At 51.1% G+C, this 21,205-nt stretch overlaps 1 protein-coding gene across 1 annotated transcript; it reads left to right on the forward strand.

The window, feature by feature from the left end:
* The first annotated feature begins 573 nt into the window (after positions 1–573).
* EVPL (envoplakin) lies at positions 574–19,038 on the forward strand. The gene is made up of 21 exons (XM_036394645.2): positions 574–651; positions 1,365–1,519; positions 2,178–2,301; positions 3,692–3,817; positions 4,086–4,124; positions 4,871–5,032; positions 5,624–5,731; positions 6,367–6,462; positions 6,701–6,826; positions 7,651–7,797; positions 7,941–8,095; positions 9,364–9,461; positions 9,978–10,159; positions 10,895–11,073; positions 11,478–11,616; positions 12,160–12,353; positions 12,698–12,848; positions 13,431–13,514; positions 13,600–13,710; positions 14,329–14,421; positions 15,225–19,038. Exons 1-21 carry the CDS (start codon positions 589–591, stop codon positions 18,672–18,674), a joined length of 5,982 nt encoding a protein of 1,993 aa, XP_036250538.2. The 5' UTR covers positions 574–588; the 3' UTR covers positions 18,675–19,038.
* Positions 19,039–21,205: the final 2,167 nt, after the last annotated feature.

Genomic DNA, 21,205 nt, shown 5'->3' on the forward strand with positions numbered 1-21,205 from the left:
GCTCCACATGGACCAGGATGGCAGCTCTGGGCTGAAGGGCAGGAACAAGATGGCAGGTCTGGGATGGGCTGGAGCCCACCTGTGCCAGCAGCACCCAGGGCAGGCACCCAGGGGAGCACCCCCAAAGAGGGTGAGCATATCGTGCTGCCTCTGCAGGGTGCTCCCCTGGCCTCCAGCCCTCTGTCGCTTTGGGTCTTCCAACCCCATACTGGTGCTTTTGGGAACCCTACAGCAGGTTTTTTCCCCTTTTTTTCCCTATTGTTTTCCCCACTCTGATGTTTTTTTGAATCCACACAAAGTTTGGAGCATCTGCAGCAAGGAGTTGTGCAGAGGGGATGGGTGGTGGTAAAATCCCACCCCCAGACTCTGAGCACAGCAGCTCTGAGGGCAGCAGCAGGCACTGACACCTGTGTGTGCCCATGCCCTTGGCCACAGCTCAGACTCTTTCCTGAGAGACCCAGGGGACATGGGGGAAGGCCTGGGGCAGGTCCTGGGCAGGGATGGAGGGGCTGAACCTTTACCCACCCCTTGCTTTGCTGTTCCCTCTCTAGGTCCTCCACAAACGAGCTGGCCGTGCTCATCTCCCGCATGCAGACAAATGCTGACCAGGTGGAGAAGGACATCCTGGAGACTCAGTCCAGACTCAAGCAGGTCACTCGTGGCAGGGGGTGGTGGGAGGTGAAAGGATTTGCCTAGAAATGCAGTGTGCAGGACACCACACAAACCCATTGAGAAGAAGGTGGAGAAGAAGGAACCAGCCTCCACCCTAAAACCTCCATCTTGCTTTATATATATTACTATATTCTAAGACCTTAAACTCTAAATTTTCTACCCTGTGATATTGCACACCTCTAATCAAACTCCACACCCATAATCCCAGTGCTATCAATCATTTTTGGAAGCCTTCTCCAGTGCCTCAGGTCAAATGCAGCGTTCTCCTGGGGGTCAGAGTCTGTCAGCACAGAAAGTCCCAAACGCTCAGCATGCAGGACTCCAGCAGGTCAGGTGTCTGCTCTGTGTGTGCTGCTGCAGGTTTGGGGGCTGGCTTGAGGCTGGGGAGGAACAGACACCCCAGAGAGCCTCCCAGCCCCTGGGGCAACATCCTGAGGCTTTTCAGATTCTTTCAGCTCAATGCCTGAGGCTTTGCACAGCCAGGGCTGTCTCAGCTGTGGCAGCACAGCCCCAGGGGCTGCCAGCATGACCCACAAAGCCCCTGGCAGGAGAGGCTGGGGCAGGAGCCTGGGCACCAGGGCTCCTCTGTGGCTGCTCTGTGGAGGATGCAGAGCCTCTGTGCTGGCCAAGGAAAGTGTGGGGAGGTCCCTGTGGTCCAACCAGGCTCTCTCCTCTGTCTCCCTGGCCTCCAGGACTCCAGCAATCACCAGAAGAACAAGGCTTTTGAGTTCCAGACAGAGAATGCCAGGAACTTGAAGGAAGCTGAGACTCTGCTGAAGGATCTCTTCCTGGATGTGGACCGTGCCAAGAGGCTGAAACACCCACAGGCTCCTGAGATAGAGAAAGAGTGAGTACAGTGGAGGGACAGGTGTGATGAGGGCACTGAGCAATTGGGACCCTCCTCAGGACATGGAATGAGCTCCACTCCTTGCCATCAGTGGCAGTTTCACTCTTCTTCCCACAGAGTTTAGCCTTGAAATAATTTTTTTCTGCGAGTTTATTATAAAGATATTGGTATGCAGGGTGGATGCCAGAGTGATTGCCCAAGAAGCCCCAGTCTTTTGGGAGCCCTTATAAAAGATACTAGAGAAATGCAGAGCTAAAATGTGGCCCCACTCTCAGGGCAAATCCCCTTTTCCTCTGCCTTCCCTAAAATAAATATCTTTAATTTGGGGCAAGCACAGAGCCAGAGGTGTGTGTTGGAGTGGGAGAATAACTTGGTTGGCTTCTGGTGCTTTGTTCCCCTCACTTCCAGCCCTTTATTCAGAAATCAGGAGGGAAGTTCCCCAGTTGGGAAGGGCAGCCCTGAGCTCCCTGCAGCATCCTGAGGGCAGCAATTCCTGAGGCATCCCTGGAGATGGAGAACAGCAGGACAAGGGCTGGACATGCTGAAGGAGGCCAGTGCCACAGAGGGACAGCACCTGAGCCTTGGGGGTGAAATTTGGGCTCCACCTTGGCTCTCCTGCACCCTGAGTGACACGGGGACCTCTGCCTCTCCCCTGCAGCATCCAGCAGCTCCACGAGCGAGTGACACAGCTCTGTGCCGAGTACCGCGCCCTCTACGAGCAGCTGAACCTCCCCGAGCTGGGGCCCAGGCTGGACTGGGCCAGAATCCTGGACCAGAAAATGGTAACAGCACCTGGGGCTGGGTGTTCTCTCCATCTCCTGCCAGGCCAGACAATGGTGCTGTTGTCTCTAGGGCTGTGCCAGCCACTGCATGCTCAGCATAATGCTGGGATGTTGGAGGTGGTGGGAATCATTCAGTAATAATATAAAAAATACTATAATAATATTAAAATAATAATATAAAATAATAAATATAAATAATATAAAATATAAACAATATATGCATGCTCAGCATAATGCAGGGATATTGGAAGTAGTGGGAATAGTTCAGTAATAATATAAAAATTAATATAGTGATATAAAAATAATTAAATAAAACAATAAATATAAATAATATAAATAAACATAAATTATATATGCATGCTCAGCATAATGCAGGGATGTTGGAGGTGGTGGGAATAATACAGTAATAATATAAAAATAATATAATAATAGAAAAATAATAATGTAAAAAATAAATATAAATAATAAAAATAAACATAAATTATATATGCATGCTCAGCATAATGCAGATATGTTGGAGGTGCTGGGAATAATTAAGTAATAATAGAAAAATGTAATGTAATAATATAAAAATAATAAATATAAATAATATAAATAAACATAAATAATATATGCATGCTCAGCATAACGCAGGGATGTTGGAGGTGGTGGGAATAATTCAGTAATAATATTAGAAATAATATAATAATATAAAAATAATAATTTAAATAATAAAAATAAACATAAATAATATATATATGCTCAGCATAATGCAAGGATGTTGGAGGTGGTGGTAATAACTCAGTAATAATACAACAAAATAATATCATATTAAAATAATAATATAAAAATAATAATATAAATAAATAGAATTAATAAGATAATAATAATTCTAAGTGAAAGACAGACTCTCCTTCTACCTCTTAAAACCCTCTGGAGCACCCTCTGAATTAACCTCTCCAGGTTAAGAGTTACCAGAGGGGGATCAGGTAGAGAGTCCTGCTGTGGGATGAAGGGATGGAGAAGGTGATGTCTCCTAGGATTTTACAGCCCTACCTTTCAGGGTTTCACACTGCAAGGTTTGGGTATGTGGAGTTCCCAGACTGGAGGCAGTTTGTATTCCCCTGAAAGCTGGATGGTTTTTAAGTGTATCCCATGCCTGTCACCGTGGCAGGGGGCAGGCTCAGCTCAGGTCTGTAGCCCAGGGCTGTGTGTCTGGTTATTTTTGCCCCTGTGTATGGCTGGGGAAATGGCAACCAACAGCAAGGATGGGAAACAACAAAAAAATCCCCTCCCTTCCTGCTGGGCCCCTATCAGGTACCAGATCTTTCCATGCCCCGCCAGCACTGCCTGGGGTTTCTCCCTGAGATGAAGCCTTGGCTTTAGTGTCTGCCCTGCCTCCTTTGCACAGAAACAAGTCGATGCAGGGCAGTATGGCCCCGGCATGTCGGAGCTGGAGAAGCAAATCGCTGAGCACAACATCCTGCAGAAGGAGATCGAGGCCTACGGGCTCCAGATCAAGAACCTGCGCTCCGGGGTAAGGCCCCTCTGTCCCCTCTGTCCTGTCACTGCACTGGGGACCTGCTGGCTGTGTCACTGCTGGCCCTGTGTCCCATCTGCTCCTCCACACAGGGAATGTCCACCCTTGTTCTGCAGAGGGCCTGGGAGGTGGCTCCTGGATGATTTCTAAAGCACATTCCATAAATCTGTTCATCAGCATTCTCCACATGTTTTGCTAACAGCTTTTCTTTATCTTTTTTTTTTTTTTTGTTCACCTCCTTGGTCTTGGCTGTGGTGAAACCCAGGATGTGGCAGATTTAAAAAGCCAGTACAAGGACTTGCTGGTAAGGTTCTAGGTGGTTTTCTGAGCAGATGGGGTCTTACAGCAGAGTAACACCATCCCTGATGGGCAGGGAACACCCAGTTCAGAGCAGGAGCCACCCTTGGGCTTGCACAGTAAAGTGGTGCCCCTCATATCATCTCCCCATTTCCTTCCCTCCTTGGGATAGGTGTAAATTGAAAGAACTCTCTGTCCTCAGGGCAGTGCAGAGGGTGAGATCCATGTCTCTCCTCTTCGTGGGTCACGGACCTGCAGTTTCCTCTGTGTCCATGAGCACAGGGACCAGAAGGCACCAGGAAATGCAGCCCAGCCCACACACTGTTCCAAATCAGGATTGCAAATGTGGAGGCTTGCCCTGATCCCTAACAAGGGTTCCAGATAGGAAATGAGCACCCAGGGCAAAGAGGTGACCAGGAAGAAAGTTGTGGATTTACCCAGCTGGGCCCATGAAGCTGATGCTGAAAATGGGATTTGTGGGAAATTCAGCAGAGCTGGGCCAGCTCTGAGACTGCCCCAGGCACCAGCCCACACCTGGGATTCTGGTTAGACAAACACATCATGTCTGTGAGGAGGGAAAGGGAGCAGCAGCCCTATCAGATAAGAGCCAGTGGTGGCAGATTTCTCACCAAGGTTTCTGGGAATCTTCTGCTGGATGTGCAACGGGAGCGTGGTCCTGGGGAGGAAGAGGAGGAGGGGAAAGGGACTCCCCAGGCTGAGCACTGACACTGTCTCTGTCCTGTGTGTGGGCAGAAAGCTTCCATCTGGCGAGGGCAGAGCCTTGGCAGCCTCTACCACCACCTGCAGGGCTGCACCAAGGAGCTGGGCTACCTGACAGAGCAGCAGACCAAGATCCTGAAGCAGGACTGGAGTGACCAAATGATGGATGTCCAGAGCGTGCGGCGTGAGTACGAGGTGAGCCCTCAGGGCTGCCAGCGTGTCCTGCCCATGGAAGGCTGGCCAGGCCTGGCACAGGGAATCTGCAGGGTGCCTGGCACAGGCGATCTGCATCCCAGCCTCCTGCACAGCCACCACCAGCCCTGAGCATGAGGCTTTCCAAAACAGAGGGGGAAGAGACCCCCAGGGTGCTGGAATTAGGAACGAGCCGCTCTGTGGGACCCCTCCTGTCCCCTGAGCTGGCACATGGAGTCATTGGAGAACTGCCAGGGAGGCTTTCCATGGTCTGACAGAAGGGAAGGGCTCAGTGCCACATCAGTCTCAGTAGCCACAGTACAACACCCAGTGGCTGCCATGTGCTGGGACACTGAAAATGAGAGGGATAATTTCATAGGAAAATGCTTTGAACGAATGCCCTGATGCTCTCTGAGGCCCAAATGTGTCTAATTTGTTTTAGCTCTGCCTAGCCTCTTCTGTTTTAAAAAACAAACAAACAGACAAGGATGTCTGTGCTTTGGGAGCCTCACCTCTGCTATGTTTGGTGCCCCAGGAGACCCCTCTGTGCTCCCTGCATGCTCCCAAGGTCAGAAAGTTTCTTTCCCCCTCCAGGATTTCAAGTCCAATGAGCTGCTCAGCCAGGAGGAGTTTGTGAACCACCTCCAGGACGATGGGGACAGGATGATTGAGCTGAAGCACCCAGCCATCAAACCTATCCAGGTGGGGAGAGGGGGTCCCTTCCCAGCCCTGTGGGACAATGAGAGTGTTTCTGTGCCTCAGGTGGTGGGGCAGAGGAGACCCCTTCACCTCTCCCTGCAGCTATGTCACTCCTTCCTTCCACACTGCACTGGCTGCACTGCAGCATCCTTCTGCCTGCTCCAGCCCTACAGAGAAGCTGAGGGAAGTACAGGGCCTCCACCATTTCCAAAATGTCCAGGAGATTGTGGCCAACATCTTGTGCTGGGACCAGCTCTCACCCAGGTGCTCACACACATCAGTGCAGCCACCCTCACACCGTTGGGAAGTTCCAGCTTTGACATGGTGTGACTTCTCCCACGTGAAAGCAGCTCCCATCCTCCAAGGCTGGATTTCCAAGCCTGCAGATGCAGTGCCAGGCTGTGGTGGGCTCTCAGTGCCCAACACCACTGGAGTTGAGACCACTTGAGAAGTGATGGCTGCTCTGTGTGAGCCAGGTCCTTCTCAGGAGGTGTCCTCACTCAGGCTCAGCATCAGGCAGTGCCTGGGCACAGCTTTGTCTCTGCTCTTCCTCTGATCTCTGGGATAGGAAAGGAGACCTGTGGTGGGGGAGGCAGGACCAGCTGGAACCCACTGAGATGTGCTCTGTCCCACCACAGGCTCACCAGGAAGCCTTGAAGAACGAGTGGCAAAATTTCCTGAATCTCTGCATTTGCCAGGAGAGCCAACTGAAAAGTGTGGAGAGTTATAAGAAGGTAAAAAGCAAATTCATGGGCCATGGCTCTGCAGGTCAGGCCAGAGTGGGCAGGCTGGGAGGAGAGACAGCAGAGGGGTGAGGATGGGAGGCCCTTTGCTTGCACCTAGTAAAGGTATTTTGGGGAAATGCCCCTCAAAATAGAATATTTTAGAGGTGCTGGGAACTGAGAGACCCCGCTGGACTTGGGGACAGTGATGTCCCCCCATGCCTGACTGTTTCCCTACCCATACCTCCAGTTCCAGGATGATGCTGAGGCTGTGAGCCGCTCCCTGAAGAAGATGAGCTCTGACCTGGACACCAAATACAGCAAATTCAGCAAAGACAGCCCTGGGGTGGTGTCAGATCTGCTGCTTCAGCTGGAGGTGGGGCCTTCAGGGCTAGTGGCACCAGCCAGACCTCAGTTAAATCCAAAGTTAAAAACTCCCCAATAAATGACAGAGGGGAAGGGGAAGAAGTGGGGGAATAATCCTACAGGGAGAGCTCAGCCCAGCTCTGTGCTAGGGAGGGGATCCATGCTGCTCACACTGCCCTGAGATGGCACTGTCCCCATCAGTGACACACAGCCAGGCCCCAGGTCACCATCAGAGTAAAGGAGAAGTGCAGGGAGAAGCCATGTGCTGTCCCTAACACAAGACACTTGGATTAGAGGGCCTGGCATCCCACAGGGAAAGATCCTCCCATCTCCTCAGCACTCTCATCAGCCAAGGGCAAGGGAGGGAATAAAGAGATCTGACCTCAGGGGTGAGATGTAGATAGGAAAGGAAGATTTGCCCTGGAGAGAGGGAAGGGACACGTTCACCATGGTATCTTCCCAAGTATGCAACACATTTGGCTCTCATGAGATGCTGGAATCTTGGTACTTTCTGACACTGGAATGCAGCCACCTCTTGGCAGGTGTTCCATTTCTGAAAAGGAAAACTCCTGCAGGATATTTGATATGCAAGTGTGGGTTCACCTAAGGTTAACCCAGGCTCAATGGCAGATCTGTGAGCAAAGGAAACTGAGGAGAGTGTTGGGAATGGAAAGGGGTAGGAGGGACATGGAGGGATTGAGAATGGAGAAACTCCCAATTCCACCCCACAAAGAGTCCCATATAATTGTTCCCATCATGCCTGCTGTAGTGGGACCCTCCCCTTCCTTCTTACCCAAACCTGGCTACAAGCTCTGTCTCCCCTGTTTTGTCTAGAACGAGGAGAAGGTGTTGAAGCAGGCAGAGAAGAGCATCACTGACCTGAAGAGAAGGAGCAAAGAGATCAGCCCCCTGAAACTGCGCAGGACACGTCCCTCTCAGCCCCTCACCCTGGACACCCTCTGTGACTGGGATGCTGGGGAGGTGAGGCTGGACCAGCAGCACCCTCAGAAAGGACAGAGAACTGGATTGTTCTCTGGTTGCTCCAGATCTTGGCTCTGTGGTGTGAGGAATTGTCCTCGGGCCAGAAAGCCAAGCCTTTCACCGGGTTTTGTGTCCCCTCCCAGGTGCAGCTGACCAGAGGGGACAAGTACACTCTGAAGGACAACAGCAACCCAGAGATGTGGGTGATCCAGAGCAGCACTGGTGTGGTCCAGGAGGCACCTTCTGCTTGTTTCTCCATCCCTCCTCCTGACCCTGAGTCCATAGACAAGGTCAATAGGTGAGTCTGCAGCAGAGACCCTGACCCAGAGAGATATTTTGGACTCTCTTGGGTCATAACCAGCCTGACTGCAGAGAAACAGCATCTGACAGGCCTCTTGACTATCTAGTACTAAATCCCTCCTGGAGGGGGATTTTTGCCTGCACCCAGTGTCTTATCCAGGTGTCTACCATTCCTCAACATCCCTGCACACTGCACAGACCTCACTGTCAATGAGTTTTCTGGCAATCAGGCTTGATTTCTTCACCCAAACATGTGACTTGCATAGGTTTGACTAAATTCATTGCAGAATCAGTCTGGAGCTTGGGACTTGCCAAACAGGACAGAGTTATCTGTGGAATCTGCTCTCAGCCAGCCCCAGCTGAGACTGAGCAGTGCTCCCTGAGCCTCTCTGTGGGTTTGCTGCCTGCTCTGTCAGCTCCTGCCGTTCCCACAGGATGGGGCGGGGTGCAGGGAGCTTGGCACTGCCTCTCTAATCATGGCCCCGGGTGTTTGGGCAAATCAGGGCTGCTCAAGTGCTGAGGAAAGGCCACAGCCCAGACTCAGAGCTATGCAGGCATGCCCAAAGTGGGGGCTTGGGTCCCCAGTGCCATGGGTGTGATTGCTTCATTGTGTGCACCCCTCTTCACACATCCCAGACTACTGAGTCCTTAGGATTTATGCGTTTCATGAGTGTTTTAAACCCCAAATTCAGTCCCTCTGAACAGCCCTCATTTGACAGCAGCCAGGCAAGCTGGGAATTGCTGGTTTTAGCACACAGTGTTTAGCTGGAACAGTCCACAGCAGGGATGAGAACCAGCCTGGTCCTTCCTGTTCCCCCTCCTCCTGCTTCCAGGAGTCCTTTCTCACCCAGAAATATTTTTTGGTCCTTCCAGCTCTGGCAGAACCCAGCCCTAGTTTCATTAGGCAGGAACCATCCTTACAAGTGAGACATGGCATTTCTAGTGCAGCAGCCACTTGTCCTTGTTTCCTGCAAGGCTGCAAAGCACTGCAACCATATCAAACACATTTCCAGCTTTGATAGCTTCTGCTGAGAGCTGGAAACACTGGCTCCCTTTAGAGAACTCAGCTGCTCAAACCACCCAGCTGCTCTTGCTGCTGTTCCCTTTCCTAAGGGACATCTCTGAGTTACAGCAGGCTGCAGGCTCCCAGCCTTTGAGGACGCCTTGCCTTGCCTTTGGGGACACCTCCCCAGCACAGCCATGGAGCTGCTGCTGCTGCTGTGCAGGGCTCTGTCAGTGGCTGATGATGCCTTTCCCTGCTCACAGGCTGGAAGGAGAATTGAACACGGTGAAGCAGAAGCGAGCAGCGGTTCAGAGCACCCTGAGACGCAGCCACAAGGAGCAGGTGCAGCCCAGCCAGCAAGGTTTGTCACCTGCATAGTCCAGCGCTCTCCAGAGGCAGCTCTGGAAGCAGAGCACCCACCCAGGGTGGGCAGAGCACCTGCAGCTCACACACAGCCACTTGCAGAGGTCCCTGTGGGAGGATGCCTTCTCCTCCATGGCAAAGATAACCTGACTCCTGTCTCAGCAATTCACTTAAAGTCTGCTGCCCTTCTCAAGCCTCTGAGCTCCATCAACAGCTGCAGGGTATTTAGGATTTCAGGGGGATGTGCCTATCCAGAAACTTTAATTAAACCTGCTTTGTAATCTGGGTCCCTTGCAGTTCTCTTCCCTAGCTGGGGGCTGTGGGATGAGCAGGCAGCCGTGGCTAAATCCCAACCCTGGGTTATCTGTGCTATTCCCACAGCTGCAGTTCAAAGGCAAAGCTGAGAAGGGATGTGTCTGCATGGCAGCACTTGGCTTTGTCCCTCCTTTGGAGCTGTGGCTCACCATGGCACAGCTAAAACCTGGGGATTAACCTAAGCTATTTCTCACTGCAGCTCTGTCCAGGAGCCCTCCAGCAGTCCAGGATGATCCCCAAGCTGACCAGCTCCTCAGCAGCCTGGATCGTGTGGGCAAGGACCTGGTCCAGGTAGAGAAGGAGGTCTTGAACCGAGTGAGGTCTCCTGTGAACTACAGTGACCCTACAGATGACCTTGGCAGGAGGATCAAGCAGCAGCAGGTGAGCTGGGGCAGGAGCAGTTTGGTAGCTCTGTGTCCTTGGCCCAAAGCAGGACAGCATGGAAATAACACTGGAGAGGACAGCTGCTGCTCCAAAGGAGAAAACCACGCTGCAGATTTGAGGGTTTCAGGCTGGCTTGAACCCTTGAAATGGGACCAACTGAAACCCTCAGGAAATGCCGGATCTTTCCTTGGCTCTGGAGCAAGAGGGTCCAATCATTTCAGAGCTGTGGTCCAGGTGCAGTCCCGGGAATGGTGTCACCCTACACTCTCAGGTCTGTCACAAAGAGACTAAAGGATAAAGGGAATTAATCCAAGGGCCAGCTTTGTCTCACCTGATGGGAAGTACAGACCTGTAAATGTCAGTGAGACGGAAAAGAGGCAGTGCCCTGGAGCCCCCTCCTTTCCTCTGGGTCAAGGTCTGGGTTTGCAGTATTTCAGCTTGTTACATCTTCATCTGTGGGTGTTTACCTGGCTCTGGCAGCAGGATGGGCTCAGGCAGGCAGGTTTTTTCCAGGTTTTTTCCATCTGTCTATGTGGATCTCTTTCCCACACCCTGCTGCTGCCAGACAGCCACAGTCTGGATGAGGCTGTGCCCCAAGGGGCAGCTCCTTACTGGAGGGGCACCACACCCTGAGCCCCACAGCCGAATCTGCCCCTGAGGGAAACACATTTCCACTCACAGCAGCGCTGTTCTGGCTGTGTTGGGTGACTGTGCTTCCATCTGGTGTGCCAGGAAACAACAAAGAAACTTGAGAACCTGGGGGCAGCCAAGGATGCCTTGCAAAAGGAGTGTGAGACCTACCTTTCCAAGAAACCCAGCAGCACCTCAGCTTCCCAGCTCCCTGTCACTCTGAACGCCCTCAGGAGCAAATACAGCGATGTCAAAATGCTCTCCAGCCTGTACAACGAGAAGTGAGTGATGGGGATGAGGGAAGGAAATGTCTTTGCACAGGTGTGCCAACACAGAAGCATGACAGAAAATGCTTTTGATCTATATGAGTGTTGGTTGTGATCCAGCACAAGTTGGAAACCTCCCATCATCATCAAAGGACTCCTCTGAAGGAGTTCCTGTGGGTAATTGTGAGGAGATCCCCTCACCACGGAAAATCCACCACAACGGGTGTGTGTCCCAGCTCTGCTTGTGGTGAACTGCAACATATCTGACTTGTGAGCAGCATGACAGGGCTGTCAGTGCACATTGCTTGTTCTCTGACTGCAGAAGCTCTAATTTTAAGTAAGGTTAAACATCAAAGGGAGAAGAGAAGAAGAGTGGGGTTTCTGTAACTAACCTTGTCCTTCATTTTCCCCTTTCCCAGGGCTAAGGCTGCCCTGAACCTGGAGACTCAGATTGAGAACACAGACAAGATTGTCAGCACGTTTGAGGCCAAGCTGGCTCAGGACAGCATCATTCCTGCATCCCCCAATGCCCTGCAGGATCGGGCCAATGACCTGCAGGTAGGGGAACATGAGGCTTCTCCTTAGGGGGGGAGATCCCTGAGCTCAGGGACCAGAGTGGGAGGAGCTGGATTCAATAGAGCACCTTGAGGCACAGCAATGAAGCCTTTTTGAGGACTTTTTCCTTGAAGGTTTAATGTTGGTGTTGCAGGCTGACCTGCTCTCACTGGACAGCAAAACACTCTGTCCCTCTGTCCCTCCCTTTGTGGTCCCTAAAATGCATCATGACCCCCTTAGCATCCAATCCCTGTTGCTCTGCTTCACACCTCTCCCTAATCTTTCCTGCTCCCAATCTCCTTGCCCCATCCTTGGCACCCACAGTGACCTGATGTTTTGCCTTCCCCAAAACTTCCCAGTGCACTGTCCAAGCCACCTTGCTCCCCAGCTTCCCTGGTGAATAAGCCTCACTGCTCCACCTCTTCCACCTCACTTGGAGAGCCTGGCCAACCCCCAGTGCCGCCCAGTCAGTGGCACATTAAGGAGGGTGTTTGGGTGCTGCTCTGACTGATGCAAACACAAGGTGTCTTTTTTCCTGCCCTGCAGAAGATGAGGCGGGACCTGGTGGCCCAGGAGGACTGTGTGCTGAGGCTCAACAGGGGGCTCAAGGATGCTGAGCACAGCTGCAGTGCTGTGCAGAACAACTTCCAGGAGTACTGCCCCGACCTGCCCCGGCAGAAGCGGGAGGTGCAGCTCCTCAATGACCGCTACCACGCTGTGGCCGACCAGCTGGACCAGAGGTGAGCACCCCTGGGGCATCTCTGCTCCTTTGGCTAAGGTGCAATGGGGCAGGGTCAGAGACCTGAGTATGTTCTGCATTGCAGGACCCTGATCCTGACCCCAGTCCTGTAATACTGAGGACCAGGTGTGTCCTTCTGTGCAGTTGCCACCTTCCTATTCACAGCACAGGCTTTGAGCTTCCAGAGTTGTGCTCCCCACTCAGGCATCAGCTGTCACCTCCTCGATTTTGTTATCTTAGGGTTTGTTGTGGTGACATTTTCACCTTTCACCTTCCTTCCTAGGAACTTGCACATGACTCTTTGCCCTTCCCCTTAATGTTCCTGTCCACTTTTGTGCTGTGCAGAGAGAAGACTCTCAGGAACATCAGCCTCACCTACCAGCAGTTCCAAAACTCCAATGAGAACCTGATGTTCTGGATGAACAACCTACCCAAGCACCAAGTGAAGACCACTGATGGGCCAAGCCAGATCAATTACAAGCTGCAGGCACAGAAGGTGTGTTCCAGGGCAAGAACAGCCTGTAACTTTACAGGGATGGGGCAATTTGCTTGTGAACAGCACATGCAAAATAGTACCAGCCAGCTCCTAGCTGTGCTCCTCACCACAGTGAATGACGTAGAGAAGGATTGCAGCTCACAGATGGTGTTACCTGGTGGATCTCACCTTGCTGGGTTTATCTACAGTGCTGGTGTCCTCATCTGTGCCAGTCACCGCCAGGTTGAAGTCTTTTCCCTGGAGAGGACACTTTCAGATCCAGAAACATTGCATCTCAGGCTGAGATGTTGTATCCAAGTCCTTAACTTTTCTCTCTTTGATCAGACTCTATGCTCACTAGCTCAGGCAAGGAGTTGTGGAGGTTTCTGTGTTGGCTGTTATTTATCTTATTTGTGATAAATCAGTGTGAGAAGTCCTAGGCAAGTTATAGCACAGCTGAGATACCCTAAAACCCTGTAGACTCTTCCTAAATGTCTTCCTGTTGCCACCATTCCCTCAGCTGAGCTGATTCTCTAGGCTGCAGGAGTATTACTGGGGAGCTGGATTTCAGAGTGTCCTTAACACCACGTGTGTCTTCTGCAGAGGCTGGTGGAGGAGATCCAGAGCAAGGAGCCTGAGAAGAACGCCCTGATCAGGCTGTCCCAGAATGTGCAGTCCACACTCAATGTAAGGATGGGTTCTCCCATTTGTCACTCCCTTAGCATTTCACCCAAGAGATCCCACCTGATTCTTGTGTGTCTGCTCTGAACAGGACTATGAGCTTGAAGCTGGCAAATACAGCTCTTCTCTGGACCCTTCCCTGACCGACTCTGCTGCAAAGAGGCTGCGGGTAACCCCCCTGCAGGAGAGCATCCAGGCCCAGGTAAAATGTTAACATGAAGACACAGAAACCATTGTCCAGCTCATTACCCATGCCCCAATGTACTCTGCAAGGCCTTAATCCACTCTTACAGCCACCACTGATTTTGGTCCTAATCCCAGAGTCAGAGTCCTTGGGGATCCCTTTGTCCCTGGGCCAAAGCAGCAGGGACAGATCCTGAATGTGAGATCCTGAATTAGGGCTGTGCCTGGCACCTTTGGTTGAGATTGCTGATGTTGCCTCCTCACCACATTGTGTATGAAGATAAAACTTACAGGGTAGGTGTGTGGGGGAGAGAAAGAAGCCAGAGCTCCTCTGTGCTCTTCTCAGTTACACCCCAGCTCTGCATCACCTTGAGACTTTTGCCATCTGTGAATTTGGAAGACTGGGCCCTGTGTAGGCCTGCAGGCATCTAACAGACATTCAAATAACAGGGACAGGATCTCCTACAGGAGTCCTGAGACACTGTCTCTCTAAGGAGTCAGATGGGAAGACACTAATCTCTAGAACTATGACATACACAAAAGTGGTCCAGGTGAGAAGAGGTGTGGCAGAGTCTGCCATGCAACAGAGCTGTGTCTGGATGAGGGCACAAGGCTCTCACCACTCTTTCTTTTGCAGGAAAATGATGTCACCAAGCTCTACATGGAGCTGGCAGCAGAAAATAAACAGCAGCTCAGCCGGCTGGAGTTTGCCAAGAAGATCGTGGAGAAGGTACCAGCTTAAAGCTCACTGCAAGATTGGGGTGCTCTAGACTGGGGTTCAAATCTGCTCACCTGGGGCTCCCCCACCCCTCCCTGAGTCTCCACATCCAGGTGTGAGGAAGGACAGGAATGGAAACCCCTCTGAGTAAAAGACCACAAGAAACCACAGTTTCACTGACACTGATCTTGGGTTGTGACTCCCATCACATCTGGTGGCCCTCAGCTCATTACTGAAGCTGAATTTTATGCTTGGAAAAAAAAAATAATAGGGCTTTTAAGTCCAGTACTCCTAGCCATAGGTAATCAGTGATCACAGGCTGAGAATTTCAGATTTGTTTGTGGGTGTGGCTGGAATTTAGTGCTCACAACCTTCTGAAAGCACTTCAAAGCAATAGGATTTTTATACTTTTCTAAGGTTTGAACCACCTGTAGGAAAGATCTCAGGACCAGGTGACTTTGGGTTCAGGAAGCACGAGAGATTAAGCTGGGGGCTGGCTGTGATGCTCTCCCTTGGCTGCAGATACAGGAAGGCAGCACAAAGCACCTCTGTGGGCTGCTGCAGCACCTCCATCTGAAGGGGAAGACCCAATTTCTACGAATTAATTTCCCACACCACCAACTCAGTTGCTTGAGGTGATGGGATTGTGTCTTCACTTTCCATTTACAAACAGCCTTATTTGAAGACTGCCTGAGGATTCTGAGCCAGTTTTGTCTCCCACCATGCAATGCCATTTAGAAAACCTCTGAGTCACCTTAAAAGAGTGGGTTGGTTTGCCTGCCTTTTTTAAATTCTTTTAATTTTTTACCTTGCAGAAGGAAGTGCATGAGGACATTGAAGCTGTTCATGAGCAAGCCCAGAAAGCTGAAAACAAAGCCACAACAAGCAGGGAATCTGAGGGGTTGAAATCACAGCTGGAGGAGGAAAGGAGGAAAGTGGCCAGGATTGAAGAGGACCTGGAGGAACATAGAAACAAGCTGCTGATGTTGAAAACTCAGAAGCCCATTGAAAGAGTGGAAGAAAAAGAGGTGATTGAATACTACAGAGACCCACAGGTGGAGAGCAACCTGTCTAGGATGGTACAGCAGATTGAAGAGGAAGGCAGAAAGAGGCAGAGCCTGCAAGAAGACATTGATGTGATGAACCGTAAGCTTGCCCAGATGGAGAGCGAGAAGAAGGTCGCTCCTGCCCAGCTCCTCACCAAAGAGATCACAAAAATTGAGAAGGATCCAAGCCTGGATGGCCAAGCAGCCAGTCTTCGTCAGGAGATAAAGCATCTCCAGGAGGAAAGCTTGGCTGCTGCTTCGGAACTTGAGCAGCTTAAGAGGGAGCTGCACATGCTGGAGCGAAAGCAGCCCAACATCCGAGAGAAAGTGGTGGTGAAGGAGCTCATCAAACTGGAGAAAAACCCAGAAATGCTCAAGTCTGTTAGGACCCTGCAGTTACAAATCGATGAGGAATCCTTCAAAAGGAAGTCTGCAGAAGAAGCGATAGTGAAAGTGAAGAACAAGATTGAGGAGGTGGAAAGACTGATTGAAACAACAGAACCCAAAATTATTGTTAAGGAGGTGAAACAGGTAGAGCAGGACCCAGAGTTATTGAAAGAGACTTCCAAGCTGAAAACTCTGATTGAGGAAGAGAGGAGCAAAAACTTGATGCTGACAGGTGAGCTGGGAGAGCTGCAGACCCAGTACAGCATCGCAGAGAAGCAAAAGCCCAGGATAGAGGTAAAAGAGAGGGTCAACGAGATCTTCCTGGTGGACCCTGAAACAGAGAGGCAGATTGCACACCTGAAAAGGGAGCTGCAGGAAGTCACTCTGAAAAGGACAAAGATTGACAGTGAGTTGGAAGAGGCCTTAGCAGAGCTCAAAGTCCTCAGGTCACAAAAACCAGAGGTGGAGTTTAAGGAGGTCATAGAGGAGGTGGTGAAACATGAAAAGAGTCCAGAGATTCTCAGAGAAATTGACAGGCTGAAAGAGCAGCTCAATGAACTTGTGAACACCAATGGCAGGACCCAGGAGCAGCTCATTAGGCTGCAGGGGGAAAGGGATGAATGGAGGAGGGAGAGATCCAAGGTGGAAACCAAGCTGGTCAACAAGGAAGTCATCCGATATGAGAATGATCCACTCTTGGAAAAAGAAGCCGATCGCCTGCGTCAGGAGGTGCGTAACATGTCCCAGAAGAGGAGAGCTGCAGAGGATGCCATCTATGACCTGCAGAACAAATACATGCTGCTGGAGAGGCGGAAGCCAGAGGAGAAAGTGGTTGTTCAAGAGGTGATACTTACCCAAAAGGATCCAAAGCTCCGAGATGAGCACAGCAGGCTGAGACGCAGTCTGGATGAAGAGGTGAGCAACAGGCGTCGCCTGGAACGCGACGTGCAGCAGGTTCGTGTGCTGGTGGAAGAGCAAGAGAAGTTGCTCAACTTTCAGGAGGATCGAAGCAAGAGGCTTGCACTGGAGAAAGAGATGAGACAAATTACACTGAGAATAAAGGAGCTGGAGGAGAGCCCAGCCCCAGTGCAAGAAAAGATCATTATGGAAGAAGTGGTCAAGCTGGAGAAGGATCCAGTCCTGGAACAGTCTGCCAGCAATCTGCGCTTGGAGCTGGACCGGGAGAAGATGGAGGTGCTGAACTTGCAGAGAGAATGCAAGAACCTGCAGGTGCAAGTCGATGTCCTGCAGAAAACAAAATCCCAGGAGAAGACCATCTACAAGGAGGTGATTCGAGTGGAAAAGGACAGAGCTCTGGAGAGTGAACGTGCACGCATCTGGGAGCTGCTGAGCAGGGAGAGGGCAGCCAAGCAAAAGGTAGAAGAAGAGGTACGGCGGCTCCGGGAGAAGATCGAGAGAGCTGAAGGCATGAAGAGGACTTGGGCTCGTGAAGAGACGGAGTTGCAGAAAGCCAGGAACCTGGCCATCCAGGAGAGAGCCAACTTGGAGAGTGAACTGCGGGAGCTGGAGAGGCAGAAGCAGCAGAAAGTTCTCTTCCTTCGGGAGGAATCCAAACTGCTCAGCCAACGGACTGAGAATGACAGGCAGAAGAAGAAGCAGCTGGAACATGAGGTTTCCCTGCTGGAGGCAGACATCCTTAGGGAGAAGGACCAGATCTACAACAAGGAGAGGTTCATTCGGGATCTCCAGTCAAAGGTCAACCGTGAAGAAATCAATCATGAGACCCAGATGAGAGAGACAAACCTCTCCACCAAGATCTCTATCTTGGACCCTGACACGGGGAAGGACATGTCCCCATACGAAGCCTATAAGCGAGGTATCATAGACAGAGGCCAGTACATCCAGCTGCAAGAGCTGGAATGTGACTGGGAAGAAGTCACCACCTTGGGCCCAAATGGGGAGATCTCACTTCTCCTTGACAAGAAAAGTGGAAAGCAGTATTCCATCGATGATGCTCTAAGGCTGAGGAGGATCACAAAGGAGGAGTACCAGCTGTACCGGGATGGCAAGATTCCCATCTCTGAATTTGCCTTGCTAGTGGCTGGGGAAACCAAGCCTCCCTCATCTCTCTCAATTGGCTCCATCATCTCCAAATCCCCACTCACATCACCCACCACCCACCAAACCCAAACCTTTTTCCCCCCAGCCTCACAGAAGGGAATATGTGATGACACATCCCCCATCGCTGGGGTGTACGACACCACCACCAACACCAAGTACAACATCAAGACTGCCGTTGCGAAGAAGCTGCTCGATCCCATGACAGCTCAGAAGCTCCTGGAAGCCCAGGCTGCCACAGGGGGAATCATAGACCTCATTTCCAGGGACCGGTTCTCGGTCCATAAGGCGATTGAGAGGGGGCTGATTGACAGGACCTACATGCAGAGACTCCTCAATGCCCAGAAAGCTTTCACAGGCATTGAGGACCCAGTGACCAAGCGAAGGCTGTCTGTGGGGGAAGCAGTTCAGAAGGGTTGGATGACCAAGGACAGTGCTTTCCCCTACCTGCAAGTCCAGCATCTAACTGGAGGGCTGATTGATCCCAAGAAAACTGGTCGCATCCCTGTTCTGGAAGCTGTCCAGACAGGGATGATAACGAGCAACCTCGCCAATAGGCTCCAGGATGAGTCCAACTATGAAAAAGATCTCATTGACCCTGTCACTAAAGAGAAGATAAATTACAAGGAGGCCATGGCCCTCTGCCAGAAGGATTCTCTGAGCCACCTGCTGCTGCTCCCAGCCGCGTCGGAGGGGTATCAGCGCTACCACCAGGCGAGCCGTTCCCCCAGGCTCTCGCGGTTCAGGCATTGAATGGACCAAGGCACTTACTGGGGCTGGTTCCTTCAGGAGTTCATCCCTTCAGAACACCTCTCCCCATGGAGGCAGCAGGCTCACAGCAATGGAGCATCTAGCATTTAGGGCTGCCTACTCTTCTCTCTTAGCTACCTGCCTCCCAACACAGCTCGGCCGTGCGAGGAAGAAAACGTGGTCATGGCCTGCCACGGAGGGGTCCCCACAGCCCCCAGGTGCTGTTCCCTGATCAGCCCAGAGAGGGGTTGATTGTGAGAACTTCACGGGCAGTAGGTTAAATGTGGCTGTGCCCACAAAGGGGGGAGAGCCAGAGTGTTTTCCAGTTGGGTCATTCTGCATGCAATAAATATAGCAAGTGAGTGTCTGTGGCTGTGTTGTCTCTGCAGGCTGTGGCTGAAGGCACAGCTACTCCTCCCCCATGCAATCCCATGCCCTGCAGCCCAATCCACACAGGTTTTGCAGACTCTTGCTCTCCCTGATCTCCCAGCACTGAACCCCTAAAGTGTCCTTCTGCCTGTGAGTCCGTATTTTTAAAGATTTTTTAATATTTGTCTTTAAAATTGAAAACCAATGGGACTTTGCTTCCTGGTAATTTGGACACGTCTAAAAAGGGACTTGAACACCAAAGGGGTGCAGTCCCACCAAACAATACTGGAAAATCTGCACTTGCTATTTCTTTAGGTGAACTAAAAAGAAGTTACTCCTCTGTGTAACTTCCATCACCCCGTCCTTCCTGAAACAAGAAATTCTCATATGCCAAATGTTCTTCCCAAGTATCCACCCTATTGTGGAGCATCCCCTGGGTTTATGGGGTGAGAAAATTACTTTCTATTCATATCAGCTACTCCTTCCCCTCTCCCAAGCCTCTTTTAGCTGATGCTATTCAGGAACTCCAACATATCCTAAATAATCCATGAAAGTAGAGGTTTTCTCCCCCTCCTTCACCCACCAGACCAGCAGCATAGCCTCTATTTCCATATAGCCTAGCTCAAATTTGAAGTCTGGGCTCCAGGAAGAAACTGTTCCCAGTCTGGCAGGCTCAGCACACTCAGCTCCCATGACCTTCCTAGTGGTAGGTAGTGCCCAGCATTAGTAATCTGTAACAGCAGGTTTCCAGTCTGAGATCTGCCCAGGCTCTGTCCCAGGCTCTGTCCCAGGCTCTGCAGGGTCTCTGGTTATTGTCAGGCCTCTGGCTGCTGTTTGTGGCCATCTCAGCTGCCATGATCAATGCTGGGCAATCTGTTGGTTTACAACAGGGAGAACCATTGCACACATCCCAGAGAATCCACTCCCAGCCCGTTTCCTTTGGTAGAACTGCTGCTCTGGATCAGCAGCAAGGCCCTGGAGCTGGGCTGTCATGGTCCTGGAGGAACTCTCCTGAAGCACAGGAGCATGGCCAGGTGAGGTTCCTGTCCCAGCACAGCCCGGGAGCCCTGGAGCAGTGCAGCTCCCAGGAATCCTCAGGTCCCAGCTCTTTGGAACAGCCCCTCTGTGCCTTGGCTCTGCTCCCCTCGGCTGGCTGAAAGCAGGAGCATCAATCAGGTGCCCAGCAGGTGAGTTTGCTGCCAGCCTTCCTCACCCTGCTCTGGGGTGATTATTGGTTTGGGGCAGTGCTCTGTAACTACCAGACTTGGAGTTGTGGCAATTAGGCAGGCAGTTAATCATTTTGGACAAAGTGCTCCCTAAGTGCATGGCAGGAGGGATTTACCTGGGGTTGGGTGAAGTTGTTAAGAGATGATAAGGTGGCTGAGCAGTTTAGTCTAGTCTGAAAAACACTCACTAAAAATCCTTTTGTTTGCTGCCAAGCACCCCTTATCTGCAGAAAGTAGCTCATGTCATGTCCTGATGTGTCCATAGGAAGCACCACTCAGCCACGGGGCTTTCCCCACACCCTTGTGAGTTGCTCAGGAGGAGCCAGGTAGGACTTTTCCTCCCTTCCCAGGCACAGGGTGATGGTGCTGCACTGTGGCTTTCCCAGAGAAGTTATTTCAACACATCTGCTGTTCCCTTTGCTGGCAGTGGAGTTGGAAAGAAATGTTTAAAGTTAAGTCAGTTGCTTCAATTTTTGGGCTAGGTTTGCTCTAATGTTTTATTTATGTTTCTGGACTGGATGAATGTCCTTGGTATTTATTTTTACTGCAGATCTTTTAAAAACAAAACAAAAAGGAAGCTCTTCTGCAAACAGTTTGTGTGGTACAACATGAGCATTGTTTGCATAGAGCAAACAGCGCAGCGTTGACTTTACAACATGTATGCAAAGGCAGGGAAATGATTCCCACAGCAGAATTCATCCATCTTTCCATGGATTCATGCACAATTATGTGCCTCCAAGCTGGCTGTCACCACACAGTGGCCATTAGATGCAGGAGCACAGCTGTCAGGTTGTGCTGAAATTGGTTTTTTTAGATTGCAGGTACTAAGAGAGCACATGTGTGCACCTGCATGAAAAACAGGAGTGCAGAAGTTTGGCTTCTGCAAATTAGATGTGACTGTTGAGTATATAAATAAGTAGAACATAATTCTGAAATAGT

The sequence above is a fragment of the Molothrus ater genome, chromosome 19 (genome assembly GCF_012460135.2).
Source record: "Molothrus ater isolate BHLD 08-10-18 breed brown headed cowbird chromosome 19, BPBGC_Mater_1.1, whole genome shotgun sequence".
NCBI lineage: Eukaryota > Metazoa > Chordata > Aves > Passeriformes > Icteridae > Molothrus > Molothrus ater.